At 41.9% G+C, this 20,218-nt stretch overlaps 1 protein-coding gene across 1 annotated transcript in view; it reads left to right on the top strand.

The window, feature by feature from the left end:
- Positions 1-18,091, top strand: part of LOC149232642 (putative glycosyltransferase At5g25310) — a 145,625-nt gene extending 127,534 nt beyond the window's left edge. The window contains exon 4 of the mRNA XM_089381960.1: positions 17,955-18,091. Within this exon, the coding sequence (XP_089238086.1) occupies positions 17,955-18,091 (137 nt within the window). The remainder of the gene's footprint in view (positions 1-17,954) is intronic.
- Positions 18,092-20,218: the final 2,127 nt, after the last annotated feature.

Genomic DNA, 20,218 nt, shown 5'->3' with positions numbered 1-20,218 from the left:
TCCTCTCCGCAACCCCGTTCTGCTGGGGGTTGTAAGGAACAGTGAACTCCCTCCTAATGTCTACCTCTGCACAATAGTCAACAAACTCTCCAAGGGTGTACTCTCCTCCATTGTCCGACCTCAAGGACTTGATCTTTCGACCTGTCTGAGTCTCCACAAGAGCTCTGAACTCCTGAAACCGCTTGAAGACCTCACTCTTGGTCTTCAAAAAATAAATCCAGGTCCTCCTGGAGTGATCATCAATGAATAAAACATAGTATTCATATCCACTCAAGGAAACATGAGACATCCGACCGCTCACATCGGAATGAATCAAATCAAGTATCCCCGTCGCTCTGCTGTCACTGCTGGGAAAAGGGGATTTGGCAAACTTGCCCATCGCACAACCTCTGCAAGTATCAAAGTGATCAGTACTGAAATCTGGCACACCTGTAGTGATCTCCCGCAATGTCCTCAAGGCTCCATGATACATATGTCCCATCCTGCGGTGCCAAATCTCACACAGCTCAGAACTGCTAGCTCTGCTGTCGGTACTACTGCTCAATGCCAAAAGGGGCTTAAATGCAAACTTGTACACCTTTGCATGGCGTACACCTATCACTCTAGTTGAATCAGCTGGAGTGCCCCTGGGATACATCAACACATGTCCTCCCCTGAACAGTACCTCATATCCTCTGTCCTCCAAAGCTGAGACGGATATGAGGTTCTTCCTCATCCCTGGCACATAAAGAACCTCTGACACCTTCAAGGGAGGTTTGGACTCCCTCTGAAATGTCACTGTCCCCACCCCGACCGCTCTAACAACTCTGTCATCACCGAGTACTACCTCAATATCAGTGCCACTCTCTGAAAGCTCTGAGAAGTACTCACGGACTCCTGTCATGTGACGTGAAGCCCCACTGTCCACATACCAGATACCTGTAGATGCTCTGCTAATCGAGGGAAAAGCATGCTCCCTCTGAACCTGTGTAGCAGGTGATCCTGCACTAGAGGACTCACACGTAGTGAACGCAAACTCTCGGTCAAAACGACCAGCAAAGTCCTCAATCTCTGCTGAAGCTGCCACATCCTGGTTCTTCCCCTTCTTCTTCTTCTTCTTCTCCGGACACACAACTGCATAGTGTCCCATCTTTTGACAATTCCAACACTTCACCTTGGAATAGTCCTTCTGTGTGTTCCCATGTTTACCTTTACCTTTGCCTTTGCCCCCACCACTGCTTGTGGAAGCCTGCTTCTTCCCTTTGACTTTCTTGCCTCCTGCCACCAGTGCTATATCCTCATCCTGCTCAACTGGCTTGGCTGCCCCAAGCTGACCTTTCCTGATCTCTGTCTGAATGCAATCATCCCAAAACCTCTCCCATGTGGGAAGGGTCCCACGTGCACAAACCCCATCAGCAAAGTTCAACCATGAACGGGGGAGGCCATTCACTACAATCCACACCAACTCAGTGGGTGGAATGGCCTCTCCAATCGCTGCCAACTCATCTCTCACATTGGTAATCTTTGTGAGATATCCAGTTGCACTATCATTCCCCATCTTAATGTTCTTCAGCTTCTCCTTCAGGACCATCTTCCGGTTCTCATTGGTACTCTGGTAGAGATTGGACAATGCTGTCCACATCTCATGGGCATTTCTCTTTCCTCTCACATGAGGAATGCAATGGTCTTTGATTCCGTCTAGAATCAACCTCTTACCCTTATTGTTCTTGTTTTTATACTCAGCCAACTGAGTAACATCAGTGGGCACAACAACAGGGTTCTGTGCGGTATACACCATGATATCCCAGACTTCTGCCTCCTCAAAGATACTCTGCATTCTCTCCTTCCAAACACTGTAATTTATATGCCCATCCAGCCTATCCTCCACCCTCAATCCCAATGACATCCTGCTGTCCTAAAACTGAAAAATAGCACTGCTGTAGTAAAGATAAAACTGCTGTTTATGAAAAAATCAGCTTGCTGGAATTTTCTGAGTGAAAAATCAGCAACTGTAATTTTTCCTTTTGCTGTCCCAAACTGCCCTTCAGCACTCAAGCTCTGATACCATGTAGAAATTTCTGTTTTCCCACCCCGGTTTTCAGTTTCTCCTTATTTCTCCCATGTAGTTAAATGCCCATTCCCATAACCATACATTTAACAGACTGAAAAAAATAAATATTGCTGAAAACACAAATTCTGGAAATTTTTCAGAATGCTGGAAATTGCAAAATTAAAAATCAGCAATCAAAAACAGCCATTAAAACACATTAAAACACTGATATTTTTTGTCAACTTGACCCTGGAAAAACCCCCTACAACTCTTGGGGAAAACCAGTTTGAGAGCTCTTCTTTATTTCTGAAAATTGCCTTTTTACAGTGAGAATTATTCAGCAAAAAATCAGCAAGCAAATTTACAACTTATCTCCTTTCCCGTGCCTCACAGCAATCTGGAAATTACAGCAAACAGGACAGCAATAAATGTTGTATGGCCTCCGTTTTGTGTGCAGAAAAATCAGCAAACTGCTCCTCGATTTTTGTGCAAAAATCTGCCTTTCACTATGTGCTGAATCAGCTGTACAAATCTGCTCAACTGCTGCCTTGGAATGTGTGCCAAGCTGCTGTTTCCTTCTCCTCCCTGCTCAGAAATCTCTCTTGCTCTCTTGCTCTCCTTCTCCCAATCTGTTCATGAAAGAATGAATGACGTTTTCCTCCTTTTCCTCCTTTAATATAACTCCAAGTGACTTTTGGGTGATCCAAGTGACTTTTGGGTGATCTCTAAATCCAATGGTTGAAATAGATTTAGATCAATGGCTGAGATTAAATGCTCATTTAAATCTCACTTTCTATTTTTTAATTCACCCCACTTTAATAAAGACCCACTTAGTCATTTATTTCCAAAGTCACTTTTCCTTTCTAATTTTTCATTTACTTTATAAAAGTTACTTTAAAATTAGACTTAGTAACTTTATCACTTAAAGTCACTTTTAAATTAGATTTAACTTTATAAAATTATAAAGTCACTTTAGGAGAAAAATTAAATTCTTTTGGACACTTTTCCCTAGGTCAAAGATCAAAGCCTAAGTAAACCACCTGTCCTCCGGTACCGAATTTCAACAATTCATGATGACATTTAGTTTTGAGGATGGGTTTCACAGTATTGATGAAGCACTACAAGAGGTGAAAGTAGCAATCTTAGGATACCGCAGGATCCTTTAGACCTGATTCAGCCTGAATGGGCTACTCATCTGGGTCACACTCTAGAATGTAATGGCTGAAGAAGAGGATGAGGATCCGTGAAAGATTAACATTCTAGAAACAGAGGGTCATCGCAAGGTTGAAGGACCGCAGATTGAGAACCCTAATATAATGGCGGCATTGAAAACAAAATAAGTAAACATTGGTAAGGAGGAAGAACCCAAATTTTCAAAGATTGGAGACTACTGGGATGACGCGATGGTGGATAAGGTCACTGAATTGTGCCACGAATACTAGTATTTATTCCCTACCAAGTTCACGGATCTAAAGGGGATAATCAGGGACCTAGGTATGATGAAGATCACATTAAAGCCCGACATGAAGCCAGTTAAGCAAAGACCTTACCGTCTAAATCTGAAATATAAGGGGAATGTCCTCTTAGAGCTAGACAAGATGCTCGTGGCAGGCATCATTGAGCATGTGGAAGAATCTGACTAGGTAAGTCCATTGGTAGTAGCGGAAAAGAAGTAGAAGGATGAAATAAGGATATGCGTGGATCTCAGAAAGCTAAATGAAGCTTGTGTACATGATCCTTTCTCGAATCCATTCACTGATGAAGTGTTGGACAATGTAGGTGGCCAAGAAGCATATTCCTTCACTGATGGATTCTCTGGGTACCACCAGATCAAAATCGTGCTGGAGGACAGGAGCAAGACAACCTTCACAATTGAGTGGAGTTGTTTTTAGTCCACTGTAATGCCATTTGGATTGAAGAATACACTTGCGGTCTTCTCTCCTGTATTTGTGCTTGTGTTCAAGGAATTTATTCATAAGTTCTTGGAAGTATATTTTGATGACTGGACCATGTTTGTGCTAGTTAAACGCCATGTAGCAAGCTTGCGCCTGATGCTGGATACCTGTCGAAGATACCAGATCATGCTCAATCTCAAGTGATATATGTTTTGTGCTCCTTTTGGGAATCTTTTGGGGCATGTGGTTCACAGGCAGGGACTGAAGGTCGACCCCATGAAGATAGCAGTGATATTGAACTTGGAAGCACCGAGGAGTGTGAAACAGTTACGTGCTACCCCGGGACATACGGGATATTACATAAATTTTATTAAAGGCTATGCCTAGATCACCGCGCCTATGGAGAAATTGTTGAAGAAGGATGTCACATTCTACTGGAACGATGACTGTAAGAAGAGCTTGTATACATTGAAAGAAAAGATGGTCATCGCGCTGATTCTAGTCTTCTCGGATTGGAAGAAAGAATTTCAAGTCCATGTCATCATGTATAGTGCTAGGAGAAGTACTGACACAAGTTGGTGAAGAAGGCTTCGACCATCCTATCCCATTCGCAAGATGAAGATTATCCAAAGCAGAGAAGAACTATTCCACCACCGAATGTGAAGGGTTAGCTATGGTGTATGCGCTCCAGAAGTTTAGGCACTACTTGCTGGGAGGCCATTTTAAGATGTATATAGATCACTCCACGCTAAAGTACCTGGTCAATAAGCCTATGTTGGGGGGGAGAATCTGCAGGTGGCTCTTATTGTTCTAGGAATATGATTTTGAATTTATTGTGAAGCCTGAACGACTGAACGCGGGACCATACCATCTGTCGCGCATCGAAATAGGGGAGGAACCCACTAACTAGGAAGAAGGATTGCTTGACGCATAGCTATTTGCAGTGCGCGTCGTGGATGGTCATTTTGAGGATATAATACATTTCCTAACGATAGGTACTGCATCAGAAGGATACACTATTCCGCAAAAGAAGGAATTAGTAATGCGCGTGGTAGATTTCTCTGTCATTGCTAGGCATCTGTACAAGATGGGGACTGATGAGATATTGCGACGGTATGTACCTGAGCTCGAAAGAATCAGCATCCTTGCGGATGCTCATGGGGGTTCTGTGGGAGGACATTATGCAAGAAGAGAAATTGCGTAGAAGATTCTATGCACAGGGTTGTGGTGGCCAACCCTCCATCGGGACTCAAAAGCGTATTGCAAGGCATGTGATGTGTGTCAAAGGACTAGCAAGCCATCGTGGAGGGATGAAATTCCTTTGAATCCACAGGTGACGTTGCAACCCTTTGAGAAGTGGGCGATAGATTTTTTGGGACCCATTCAGCCCCAAGGAAAGATGGGAGCAAGGTACATTATCACCACAATGGAGTATTTGACTCGTTGGGTGGAGGCATAGCTTGTGAAGGATTGCACAGGCACGACTACTACAAAGTTCCTCTTTGAGCATGTACTAACACAATTTAGCTATCCAAAGATCTTGATGAGTGATTGTGGTACGCACTTCCTGAATGAGACGATCAGCGCACTAACAGGGGAATTTCAAGTATATCACTAGAAGAGCACACCTTATCACCCGCATGCTACTGGGATAGTGGAAGCGTTGAAGAAAGTGCTCAAGAACACTCTGACCAAGGTTTGTAATGCTAAATAAAGTGATTGGGACCTACACGTACCTACAGTACTGTGGGCTTATCGAACACCATGCAAGAAATTGACTGGACAAACCCATTTTAGGCTTGTCTATGGTGTTGAAGCGGTAATGCTTATGGAATATAATGTGCCTAGTCTACGTATATCAGTGCTCATAGGTATGATAGATCGCAGGGCCCTAGAAGAAAGGCTTGCACAACTGGATGAACTTGAGGAAGAAATATTTTTAGCTGGATTTCACCAACAAGTCCAAAAGAAGCGCAAAAAGGCATGGCATGATCGACACATTAAGCTACTCTCATTTAAGGTAAATGACCTAGTTTTGTTATATGATAGTAAGTTTGATAAATTTCCAGGGAAGTTCAGGATGCACTGGTTAGGGCCCTATGTCATTCAAGAAATTACCGATGGAGGAGTAGTACAGTTGGTCAAATTGAAAGGAGAACCCTTCCTCGGAAAGGTGAATGGCAGTTGCTTGAAGCCATACACCGACGATCTAGCCATGTGACTAAATGAAGGTAGCATAGTCTTAGCACTCCAGGCAACTGGAAGGAGGCACGAGACTATAGACTACACTGCCTAGGTTGGGGAGCTATGCGATTGGCAGATGGTACGCAGTGATGAAATGTCACAGAGTCCACGGCAATGTGGAGGGAGTTGCGCTACCCAAGGAGAAATCGCACAGGTTGGTTGGAAAGTGATCGTTAAAGTCATTGTTCATGTTTTGACGGTAGAAGTGAGGCTACATGGAGCGGGTGACCAGCATTTAAGACAAAATTTATGGCTTAGATTCTTGAAAATCTACCACCACTGGCATTAATGAACCGAATTTGGGGGGAAAGGTCATATTTGAATTCAAAATGCCCAATAAATTGCAAGTGGATTTCCAGTAAGAAACACTTGGCATTTTGAGAATTGAGTTGTTCAGTTCTCAGGCACATATGAATCGCAAGAAATATGAGCTTCTGATAGCTACTAAGGTATTTGAGACTTTATCGATGAGAACAAAAGAATTCTTGCATAATATCATGTCCGCACCCTAAAGATTATAAACACTGAACTAGTAGAGGATCCGGTACAGGAAATGGAAAGAGAGGCATAAGTAGCTTTTCCAGAAGTGGTCGAAGTATTGGCAGAGGTCCCTAAATCACCAAGGATGTTGAGACCGAAGCCAACCCCAACTAAGGAGACTGTGAAGGATAAGAAGGGAAAGCAACCTGCCATACCGGTGCGTGCATTTCCAAGGAGAAACCCACCAAAGCCCACTTCATAGGAGAAAGGCAAGACTATAAACCTAGAATCAGAGGAGGAAGATATCGAATACATTCCATTGGACGATGAGGATATGGGAATGAAAGTGGAGGATGTTGAAGCCCAGGGTGAGGACCCTATTATGCAGTTGTCAGAGTATGTCCCTCCACACAAGACTAAGTCTAAGGTCCCAAAGGACATTGATGAGATTAAGACTCCCCTGCAAACCCATCTTCTACTCGAAATTTTTTTTTTTGACGGTTCGTGCTTGGCACAAGTGCCCATACTAAAGCTTGAAGACTAGGACTTGGCGGACCATGAGAAGTTCCCACACCTAGCGACCGAGTATTTGATGCACTGCATCATTGACGCGAATACGGAACTAACCGCATTGGAGCCATGCAGGTGGCTCAAGGGGGTAGAAAAGGCAGGGTTTCTCAACCTGCTCTAGGTGTCGCATTATAACCACAACCCGGTGATAGTTTTGGTCCTCAAGTAGCTACTTTTCTTTGTGCATGATGGGTGTCAGTGGCTGGAGGAGCCAATACCCATCACAGACAGGTTAATTCACCAAATAACGTGCCTGCCGTATACTAGTGAGAATCCAGCGATGATATTTGGCGGCAAGGGTGGCGAGCAGGCTATCGTAGAGTCAATGAAGGAGAAATTCAAGCTGGTGAAGAAGCCACGTGGGTATGCTATCTCCAGCATCTACAACCCCAATGTGAAGGTAGCAATGTAGATCCTTATAGGGAAGGTGATGCAGAAATGTTGTGCTGATGAGGTGCAGGCACCTATCATCACGCTCGCATAGTAGTGCACAGAAGGAGTCCAGTTCAACTGGTCAGACTACCTTCACAAAGAGTTCCTAACAAACTACCGTGAAGCACAAGAGCTCAGCAAGACATTCCACTATTTGTGGCTCTTGCTGTCAATTGTTCTTGTAGCGTGGGAGCTACCAGAGGACAGCCAGTTCCCTTCGGTCATGCCAGACCTCCCTGAAGCAGCAAAGTATGCTTTTTTGTGGGTGACCAAGGATGCACAGTGAGTCTGGGACAATAAGATCTTCTGGATCTTGATGGAGATGAATATAAAGATGGCCATCAATTGCAAGCCGCAATTGTCACCCACGGTTTATGCCGACCTATATGGCTACGCCAAGTTTAAAACCGATTTCCATCGAGTATCAATCAGGCGCGGAAGGAGCTTGAGCAGAAGTGGTACGACTTGCTATATCTAACCACAGATGATGCCATTAATGACGTGCTTGATCAATGGCTGGCAGAGAGGTGCACTACCAAGGACTTGGTGGTGGGTGGAAGCAAGTCATTGCACAGAAGAAGGAGGAGGAGGCCAAGCTGAAGATGGAACAACTGGTCGAAAAGAGGAAAAATGAGGCTACTGATAAGGCCCAAGCGGAACAGGCAAAAAATCTGGCAGGTAAGTAGACAAGTGGAACAGGGCATGGCTCTGACAAAGGTGCGTGGTCGCCTTCGCCTAAGACAGAAGAGGATGACATAGAATAGCATGGCACAGACCCTAAGGATACGTCCACCCGCATTAAGCACCTAAGAGAGTTGCAGAAGGGAGGGTCTAGGAATAAATCAAAGGCAACCAAGACCTCGCTAGACCCTATCACACTGACAGAGGGCAATTTACATGATATCAGTGACACAGTAAGGGATGTTACCATGGAGGCCTTATAGCAATTGGAACAGTAGCAGCAGCTCATACTAGGGGCTATCCAGACTGGGTTGCATGAGTTGCAAACCCACTCATTGTAGGCTGGTACGGTGTCTACTAGCTTGGCCATAGACACTTCAGAGGCTGCGGATATGCTGCGCACGAAGGCTTCCAGTGCGGTAGTGCTGCTAGATGGAGCACTAACCATGGAAAATGAGGCTGACAAGCCCACTGTTAGTGGCCTGAAAGGAGTTGGGATGAACCTGGAAGCGCTTCCGTGGAAAGCACTCCACCTCTTGCAGGATGGAGTAATTTCACAGATGAGGGCCTGCGAGCACCACGCCCTTTAGGTGATCATCAAACGGTGAATCAACAACAAACCGATGGCCCTACAGAGAAATGTTGCCATCATCGTGGAGATCGATGCGACAAATCAGAGAAAGAGGGATACGTAGGTCATTGAGGAGGAATGCTGAATGGTCCCATAATTGGCCATCCTAGAGGAGGAGCCAGTTGAGGTCTGCATCAGCTAGTTGGCCAAAGGGGTGCACGACACTCAGACTGAGATGGTGCAAGTTTAGCTGGAGTTGAACCTACAAATTACAGAGCTACAGTTGAGTGCCCAACCTTCACACCGCTAGAAGTAAAGGAACAGGAGGTAACCACTGTCACAGAGGCAGTAGCGACGGTGGAGAGTGTGGTAGTAGACTGCACACAGTTGTTTGAGCAGTCATTTGAGGTCCTGAAAAGCTTGCAAGAGGACCCAAATATACAGAGGCTAGAGATGGAGGCACATGAGCTATAACAACGCTACGATGAAGTCAAGGGCACAACGCGAACCGTCGCACTAACACAAAGACTCACCAAGTTCCAAGAGGCCAAGTAGCTGAAGGAATAGGTGGATGCCGTGCTGCACAAAGAAGTAGCATTGAAAGCGAGACTAAATCCCTGGCTGGAGGAAGCTTACGTAGTCACAGGAAATATTAAAGGCAAGCTTGCAGCTTTGCAAGTGATGCAACAAAAGCTTCAGGCCAACAATGCAGGAGCAGTGACCGAGCAGACAGTGGAAGATGCGAAATAGGTGGTATCTCAGTGCATGATTGAGGTTGTAGTCATACAAGTCGAGCTGGATAGGCTTTATGCAAAGATCTTTGCACCTACTAAGTAACTCGAGGGTGAGTCACGATGTTTGTGTTGGTGGCCTGTTGGGAGTGAGATCCCCCAAGGGCAGTTTTGGGGATAAACGATCATGTTTTAGTCAAATCTTGTAATAAAAATGTAAAGGCTCCGCATTTTGTGGTCACAGAACATGAAGGTGTCATGTGTCATAAAGGGTAGTCCGCCCTTAGTTTTGTAAAGTAAAGTTAGATGTAAGAGATCTACCCATGGTCTGTGGACCATGGGATTGTATAAAAAGAGCTAAGCTCTAAGTAGTTTTAGAGATACACAATGTAAGAGAGTCATAGTTTTGAAGTAAGAAGTCTAAGTCTTGGGTCGTAGCATAGCTAGAGGATTTGCATTTGAGTGCATAAAGGCCTAGGGTAGAAGTCTGCAGCTGAGTGCGCGGACCCCTACAACTGTGTGCGCAAGGCGAACATAGTTTGTAAACACTTGGAAGATATCGATAAAGAGAAATATTCGGCAATTCCTATGTCTTTGTTCTGTTAATGCATCTTGATATTTTATGTATGAATTTCCTTTATTATGCTTATGTGATGCATGAAGGAATGCAATTACGTTGAATGATTAAACGTAATTACGATTATCTGTTTACGCGGTGTTAACTATAATTATTTGATAAGATAAGCAAGCCACTTAGATTAATTGGTGAATCTACATGGCACGCTGCCATAGCAGCACGAAAGTACTTGAGCAACAGGCTAGGTTTACGTGAAGGTCGATCATACCCTTTCACGAAAGTATTAAAGGATAGAATAAAGGGCTCATCTTGCAAGCCCTAGAGTGAAGCGACCTGCGCGAAGGCAGGGATAGAGGGAATCAAACGACATCACAACCATCTCAGGGTGTGGAAACTTGGTTCCAACATCCCCCCATACTGCTTCGAGTGAGACTTCGGTCTGCGCTCCGTGGGCTCATGCCAAAAGGGCTAGTAATGTAGGGATTTGTTTAGCTAATTAATGTTGAACCTAGGTTAGGCCCCCTCAAGCCAAAATTTGCTAAGGTTGTGCTTTCTTCTCTTGCATTTTATCTATTAGAACTAGGCACTCTTCTAAAGTCTGGTCAAACTGGCTCGGTATTGACATGACGGGTGTGTCTGATTCTGACACTCTAGCGTGTAGTGCACTAGTTATCTGCAGTTGTAGCAGATAATATGACTGCGACCTCTACTAGGTCCTCCTCCTCCTCGGCCCTATCCTTGTCCTTGATAACCTCTATGTGCTCCTCTAGCGTCCTGATTTGGAGGCCAAGTTTCTGCTTGCATCTGATATGTAGGTGTTCTTTCCATCATCAACTCGTAGCTTTGATAGTGGCACTCATTGTGGCCCACCGATTTGCAGAAGTTACAGAACAATTGTTGGGGCGTCTAGTCGAATTTTTGAAGTAAATGAAAATTATCCATCACATGTTTTCCAACAACCTGAAAAATAGCGCACCATAGAGCAACCCCCACACTTAGCTATACTGGGGCTTTTAGCTTCATGGGAATTGGTCCCCCTCCTATAATATAATTCATGTATACAGAACAGTGACCTTTATCATGCCCATGGCTCTTGCACTTCAAACACCAAACTTACGCGCGTGCTTCTGGTTTAGTGTCCTTGTATTTCTTCAAACTCTGTAATTCCAAGTGTAGGCTCTGTAATTGAGAGTGGATCTGTTGTACCCCCAAGGTCGCATCCTGAATAGGTGATGCATGCAACCTCATCACGATTTCCATCACTTGTTCTTTTGTTCCTATCTTTTGTTGTGACAGAGAAATTCTTAGGTGGGGCAAAAGTGAAGCTATAAACCATTTGCGATGCTGACTATCTATGAGCTGCATGTTAGCTTCTCGAATCTAACACTTCAACCTTTGATCTAATTCCCAAGGCACCTCATCAATCCTCATCATGATTTCTTTGAATCCAATTACTGACTGTGAGTCAAACATAGGCTTACTAAACTCTTTGTTTAAAGTCGCCTTAGTCTATGTAGCGATGCAAGAGGATTATCAGAACAATACTTAATATACCAAGTTAGTGTGTGATCCTGTAGAGTAGTAACCAGTTGTGCCTTCTTTATATTTTCATCAGTAATCTATTGTGTTGTCCACATAGCATTTGCAACAAACCAAAACTGTTTTGTATCTTCACTCCCTATGCCCTTGAAAATCGGTAGCTTCATCGCGTTTTCCATGTTGAACGTGGTGGTGGAAGTGGAGGTGTGGGCAAAGGTGTATGTGGTGGAGGTGGAGGTGGAGGTGGAGTGGATGGATGATGTGTTCATGGAAAACCCTACATTATCAGCTGGAAAACACTTCAGGGTGAAGCCTACACTGTCCCTTCATCGTCGCTTGGAGGAGGTTCGATTAACAGACTATATTTTGGACTTGACCTCTCTCGATCCTTAAAGAGTCTTGCACTTCACATAGCTTCAAGCATCAAGGCAATGGCATCACCTGTTTTTCACATAACATCATTTTAGTCTAGGTATTCAATTATCCTAAATACATACCTCGTGGTCCTATGAAAAATCGCTGCTCTTCTTTGCTATAGCTGACTGAGGTATCCACTGCCAATTTTGTAACAAATCCTCCAAAAATCTTATCAAGCCAATGATCAACGGCCTATGCGATATTGTTTTCAGAGGTTTCTAGTCATCGCACTAGTTCTAGAGTCCACACTATAGTACTATCGAGCTTCCACCTTCCTTGATTGTTTGTTAATTTAGCTAACCACTCATACAGTTCAATGGGAAAAGTGCAGAAGAAGATCTCGTGTATATCTATATACAGATACTTGTTCAACCACTCTTCAAATACCTGTTCAATGCCGTGAATTCGTGAATCTTTTGATCCAACCACTTTTCAATATCTTTCTTGGTCAGATTCCAATTATGTGACATCACACATCTCTTTCAAGCAAATCTCGGTCCCGGCAATGAAACCATTTGTTGGCTTAGGGGGTCCTGATCCAAGTTCAAAGTTAGCAACGCCAACCAGAAAAACCCTACACTACTGGCCCTTTCGGAAAAAAACCGTGTAGCACAAGCTTTAGTCTCACCCAAAGAAGTATGGGGGGATGCAAGAACCAAGTTTCTACATCTAGAGACTAGTGTGATGTCTTCCAGCACCTCAGATCTGCCTTCACATAGATCGATACACTCTTAGGGCACACTGTTACAACTCTCTTAAAATAGCCTTCAGACCTTCATGAATGTCTACAATTAGTTTTTGCAGACCTTTAGCAGCCAATTTTCCTAATTATGCACATTAGAGAGTGGTCCTAAATTAGGGTTCGTGCAGATTTACTTAAGTTATTAATAAACATCAGATAATACATCAGAGTCCTTGCAAAATTACTTAAACATGCGTTGTGTACATCATTAACACTTATTCAAGAGAATCACATAACATTCAATCAATATTCCATAAAACAAATCATTTATCAACAACATATAAAATTAACATAAGTAAATAGAAATCGACAGAATTCTTCGAAAATTTTCTTTATTGATCTTCAATTCAGGATTATAGACTCAAAACTACCCTACACACACAGCTGTAGGGGTCCACGCACTCAGCTACAGACTCTACCTAGGCCTCTGCACAGTTAGCTACAGAGCATCTCCTCCTCTATATTACCCACTTCTTCTCGCTATCATTTCTCATCCATCATCAATTATTATGAGTTAGACTCTCTAAGATACACCTATTTATAGCCTTTTTCATACAATGCCATCGTCCGTAGACCATGGGTGGATCTCAAAACTGACTCAAACTTTACATAAAAAAATGGGCTAAACCCCTTTGACTCCTACTCATATATGCGCTCTGCATCCACAAATTGCGGATACTTTACATTATTTACAAAAATTGTAGCAAAAATTGGGTTATCTTAACCCCAAAATTGACCCAGGGGACCCCATCCCAACACTGGTCATTTTGGTGTAGGAAAGACTATGTCTCACTTGTATAGGTTTTACCATTGACCTCATATGAAATATATTATATCAAAATATGTAAAGGGATGTGTGATGTATTTTTTTGTAAGCCCATTGATAGAAAATTAGGGCCATACACACCACCCCCTGTTCCTTCTAGTCATTGGGAAAGTGTCTCCATGGACTTTGTAGGAGTGTTTCCTTTGTGAAGAAAGAATCATGATTATTTGTATGTCATGGTGGATAGGTTTAGTAATATGTGTATCTTAATGTCATGTAAGAATAAAATTACTATTCAGTACACTACTCAACTCTTCTTTCTATATGTATGGGTCGATTTTGGGTTACCCACATCCATTGTATTTGGTAGAGACTCTCAATTCCTTAGGGAGTTCTATAAAAGTTTATGGAATATGATGGACACCAAACTAAATAGGAGCACAACATTCCATCCACATACAAATGAAAAATAGAGGTACTTTTCAACTGAAGAGTGGTTCACTTTCTTTGAGGCTATTGCAAAAAACATCCCAAGTTGTGGGATGAGAAGATCCATTACATGCAACATGCATACAATAGGATCATGCACTAATCTACTCAAAGCTCATAGTTTTAGACATGCTTTGGGTACCTACCGAAATATCCCCTAAATTTGGTATATGGGAAGGATGAGTATTTCAGTGAACAAATTTATTAGGACAAAGAACACAAGTTCATTCAGTGGATCCAAATGATTCATCAAGTAGTGGAGGAACACTTGGAGAAGAGTCGGGCTCGATACAAAGCTTGGCATGATAAACACCAAGTTGATTATTATTTCTTGGTTGGAGATAGGTTATTGCTCCATATTAGAAAGGACAAGATGAGGGGAGAAGGAAAGAAGTTGAGAATAATCAGATATAGTTCTTTCAGTGTCTTGGATAATATTGGGAACAATTCTCATCACCTTGATATTCCAACATATATGCAGATGTATTTTGTGGTGAATGCTGAAAACTTGAAACTCTATGAACCACCTATGATCATGGATACAAAGGAGAGTGGGCAGGTACCTTTAGTGGATGATTTTACACTAGATTACTTGGACAAACTACCTGAAGACATCATCCTTGACAAGAGGACCAAGACTTCATGATAAGGAGATGTAGAGTACCTTTGTGTGTGTTTAAAAGGAATTCATCCAAGTAAGGTGCAATGGATTGAAAATGAGAAAGTGAGGGAGAAATTCCTTCACCTTCTAGTTGATTGATGAGGTTTTTAGAGGTGAAAAATCTTCTCAGTGGGAAGGAATGATCCAATAGGATCCCAAAAGGTCAAAATTTTTAAATCCTGAAATATCAACAAATCTTATCTCAAATCGAAGAGTTCATTATTGTGAATCCAATGACACGAATGCACCTCAATCCAACATTGTATGCAAAAGTTATGGTCATATGAAGTTTTTTCCCAACATTGAAAAGATTTTGAAAGTGTACCCTAGTGTGCCACATGGCACTCCACAATCCACCATGTGGAAATACAAATGACACCCTAGCAATTGCACTACGAACCACTTGGGATAATCCTACATTGATACATGACAGGACGACCAGTGATTGCACATGATTGGGTTGTTAAGTTGCCCAATAAAATGGGCCAATGTGGCACCCCATTGACAACCAAATTGAGATGGCCAACCATGTAACTAATCAAGCATTAAATGATAAATGGTTTTGTAAAAATTGTTGCATAGTTAATTTGGTGGTCAGAGTTTAACGGACTCTGATGGTTTGTTTAATCGTTATTTTTTGTATTATTAAAAATAAATGACAATTGGGGGTTCATGGGTTTAAACCCACAACCCTCAGCCTTCTAATGACCCAAGATTCATATGAAAACCATGAGATCCCAAGTAGGGATTTCTTAATAAAACCCAAAAAATATATTTAAAGAGCGATTCATTTGGCAAATGGGAGAAGTTAGAGTGTGTTGAACCATGCAATGTTTGGCAGAACATCATGTGGAACCCTAGATGCGAGAAACTAGAGCGAGCATGATTTACGAGGCAGATCCTAGGAAATATTCTATTAGAATATTCTCCGATAAAATATGTGTGGAATCTTTTAGATTCTTTGAAGGGCTAAAGTTGTAGGTGATAGAATATAGTCAAGTTTATACTCAAATTTCTCAAAATTTTTAGAGGATTTCACTGGTACAGTCTATCTTTGGATCTGAGCAACCCATTTTTAGGTCATCCTAGGGGCTATATGTTTCCAACGTGTAGGGGGTGTTATCACTCAAAAGTCTTCCCTAGAAGTTATCAAAAGAAGGAATAATCTAAGGTAACCACAAACCTAATCTTTTAGACTCAGGTTCTAGCCAACCTAAGTCCAGAGAGGGCTCTCTCTTTATAATTTAACTTTGTTTTGGGTGGGATTTTAGGCTAGTTCTTAGTGTTCATAAGGTTTTGAATTTGGTTGGGTGGTGGAATTCTAGGAACAGATGGATGGAGCAAGGCCTTCAAGCCATTGGGCTATGGAGTCAATCAAAGGATGGATTAACTGGACTAGATCACTAATGGGAGTGTTCACAGGGCAGGCTAGCAAAGAAAAAGGCAAACCTTCAGGTTCAATGGATGAGATAGTCTTAACTAGGGTGAAAGGGCAAAGAAGAATCCTTAGACTGGGATCAAGATGAAGAGTAGGAGGTGATCATGAGCAAAGGGCAACTAAGAATCCTTTACTATAGATAGAGGGAGAAACTATGGAAGTAAGGGAGCATTTAAGAATTCCCTAACTAAGATAGTTTAGTAGAAAATGTTAAGAATGTAAACAGTTAAGACAGAGAGCATTAAAGCCAGTTCTGAAATATCATTCCTAGTTTACCATTCAAATTTCATAGAAACAAATATGATTATTAATAAACATAAAGAAAAACAATAATACACATGAGAAAAAATACTTATTTGATTTCCGCTTTACACAAGAATCCTGTGAAATGTCTTTACTTTATTCCTTGATCCAGCAAGCCAATCCAGTCTTGATATAATAGCACTTTAACTTGATAGGAAAATGTCTACATAAATGTCTTTGAATCCACCCTAAATACTTTGAAAGGTGAAGTATTTATACAAAAAATATTTACAAAATATCTTAAAACAATATGAGAATTAATCTAGGAAATCAAAATATCTTCAAGCATGAAGATAAAGACAGATGGAAAACTACATCATGTTGTCCCTTTTATTGTGATAGTGCTGGTTGTTTGCAGTTCGAATTTGAGCTCTTTAAATTGGCTGATATTTGTCTACTGGAATCACATTTGTCTTTAATCTTTTACTAATACTCTTTATCCTGTTACTCTTTGACCCTGCTTATCTGTCCTTTCACCTGCCTTCAGATTTACTGTGGTAGCTTGTAGTAAATATGTCATCTTCTCCCACCATTCATCTCCAAGTAACTTTACCTTGAGCATCCTTATATATATCTCATCTACCTCAGTGTATTTGGAAAAATTTGGCTTGATGAAAAATATATGTTTCACCTCATGCTCTAGGAAGAATAGATTTTCTAAAGTATCATATAATACTTTCCCTGTTGGCAGTGCTTTGACTCCTGAAGTGCTTGCTTTTTTCTTGGACAATTTCTTTAATCTATCAACATAGTCCAATTGGGTCATAAGTTTTTCATTGATTACCATGGGACTGGGAATGCCTTTATCCCTCAAAATTTGAAACTTTTCCATGAATCTGTCAATGTCAACCTACATGTTATGGCAATTTTTCTCTAGGTTAAGCATAAGGTTTCTTTTAGAAAGAACCTTTTTGACTTTAATGATGGCTTAAGTTCTGTCCTCCACCCCAAGCTCATTTAGTTCATGCCTGTTCTTGCTGTTTAAGAATTGGATGAGTCAATTAGCATCCTCAGGCTGGTCTTCTAGGTCTTCCTTTACCTTTTGTATTGCTTCGGTGGCCACTTTCACCAATTCTGTTTGCTCGAATATTACTTGAATTGATGGCCAAATATCATTGACAGAGTCAATGATATTGGCCCCGAGCATCTCCTTAATCTGTCCTAGTGGCTTTTGCAAAGTTAAATCTTTTTCAAGGACCTTTATGTTCTCACCCATCCTTAGGGCTTTTTGTGCTTCTTCTTTCTATTGTATTTTTGAAAGCTTACAGTCAGTTTCTAAGCTTGCCACTTTATCCTTAAGCTTTTTTAGCTTTGTTACCTAGATGGACATTTCCTCCATGTCTTTCACCAACTCTGTTGTCTTTTCTATTGAGGCACCTGCTGCTGTAGGCTCAGTTGTGACTGGCAGTGTTGTGGAAGGTGGAGTTGTTGGTGCTACAGAGACTGCCAATGTTGAAGGGACTGCAGTTGTTACTGTGGCAATGGAAGCTATGGAGGTCGTGGTCAATTCACTCTGTTTGGACTGAATCAATGTGTCCAATTCTTTCTCTGTTTCTCTCAACTAGTCATTTAGCTTGAGGACCAAGTCCATAAGCTGTTCTTGTCCCTTTTGGATCTCCAAGGACCTCTGCTCTCTGTGGGTGATGCAGTGGTGGAATCTTCAGTTTTTTCTTTAAAGTAGCTATATCATTGTTTTTCTTCTTGATCAGTTTTTCAGTGGCCTTCACATCTTTGGGATCATGTCCCAACTCAATGATTAAGTCCTTTAAGGACTTGATTCTGGTGTCTTTTGCCTATGAGGAGGCCTTCTCCAATTGGAACTGAGCTGATATATTATTCAAGAAGTTCTGCAATTGGTGGGCTACGATGGCTTTCCCTGTCAAGGTGGAGTAAATCATCTACCCTGTCTATTTGTGCATCTCAATCTGGTCATTAGGATGTATGTCCTTTGCCAGTACTTCAAAATCTATCTTATAGAAGTCAGTTGTTGTCCTCGGTTGTTGAGTAGTGGGTTTCATGAATGTCATTTGCATTTGGCCTTCTTTCACATCATAGGTTGACATCAGCCTTGTTTGGTTGGTAGGTGCCATCTTGAGGTACTGTGCATAAGTCTGGGCCTTTAGCCTCTCATTCCTGGCTTTGATGTCCTTGTATCTTTCTCTAATAACTTGATCTTTGTCTGCTGGCATCCTAAGTGAGGACACTTCAACACTATGTTGCCTCTCCAACATCTAGGTATGAGATGTGGAAGGTTCTGGTGTGCCCCCATAAGGAGTAGTAGGCCTACTTATTCCTTTCTCTGTGCTGGTGGCCCCTACTATCTCTTCTATGAATTCCTACTCAGAGACAGGATTTAACCTATACCTTTTGACTAGGCTGGTTTCCGCATATGTTTGTATGGTTTCTCTGCCTGATGTAGTGGCCTACTCCCCATTCCTTTTGAGGCTTCTTTCCTCATTTAGACGAGTTTGCAAGTTAGGGGGAGTACTCATATTGGGCTGCTATGTACCTGTTTGACCTAATTCCTTTGATAGGTCTGGCTGCTCTAATTCTTCTTGTACCTGGGATTCTTCTTCTGTGTGTTGTTCACTATGTGCCTATGATTCTCCTTGTGCTTGAGATTCTCCTAGAACCTGCAAGAAAGAACCTTCATCAAGTCTTTTTTCTAGATCAATTAGTGCATTTTCAATAGCAACTTCAGTGCTATCTCTGTCCACTAGAGTATTCTCCACCCATTCCAACTGATTTGCATATTTCTCTATTTTAGGGATTCGGTGGTGAATGTAGGGAGTCATCTTATTTTTCTATCTTCTGTTGTAGATGAAGTCACAGGGGTCATATCTCCACATGAAGCTTTGTTTTAGTTTGAGTCTCTAAAGGATTTCTTCTGCTTCTCTTCCAGCTTCTCTGCTATTGCATACAAAGGGGCCTAGTTGATCTTTGATTCTGAGTTGGGCCTTCTTTTTGGATTTAACAAAATGTACCTCATCTGAGTTGATTATCTGCCTGTAGTACTCTAGAGAAAATAACCTCATTGGGAGGTATCTGGGCAGTTTATATGGGGCCAACTCACAGCCATAGATCCTAATTTCTATGTGATTTTGGTACAAGTACCAATCTCCCACTTTGTGTTGTTTTGACAGCTACAGGATCCTCCTGATGTCTGAACTGATTCTTGGAGGAGGACTTCCTAGCAGCATGGTCACTACTGGATGTACAAAAATATCAATGAAATCTGTGTATGGATATGGGGAATCATGCTTATGTATCAAAGGAGTCCAAAAAATTACTGACCTAGGATGACCTTTAGTGTCAAGCTTTTGGAGAGTGAATGGGAACTTGTCAGCTTGGTAGTATGAGAGAAGGTGGTACAAAACTGAAGGATACTTAAACACACTTTCATTACTCATTCTCAAAAATTGTTCATGCATCCTATTAGCTATGTACTTGGCATAATTATACATGACAACAAGGGGCTGTCCTGGAGTAAAAATGGACAAGAAGGCTAAAATTATTTTATCTATATACTCACTGGTGGTATAGCCTAAAACAAAAGAGATCATTGCTACTATATCCTCACCAAATGGGGAAATATGGTAGCCACATATGGAGGAGGCTCTGTTGGGACATGCTTTCCCTACCTGATGAAGGTC

The sequence above is a fragment of the Pinus tabuliformis genome, chromosome J, assembly GCF_031772625.1.
Source record: "Pinus tabuliformis cultivar Carrire ecotype Pingquan chromosome J, CPIR1, whole genome shotgun sequence".
Lineage (NCBI taxonomy): Eukaryota > Viridiplantae > Streptophyta > Pinopsida > Pinales > Pinaceae > Pinus > Pinus tabuliformis.
This window is presented reverse-complemented; position numbering and strand designations above follow the sequence as displayed.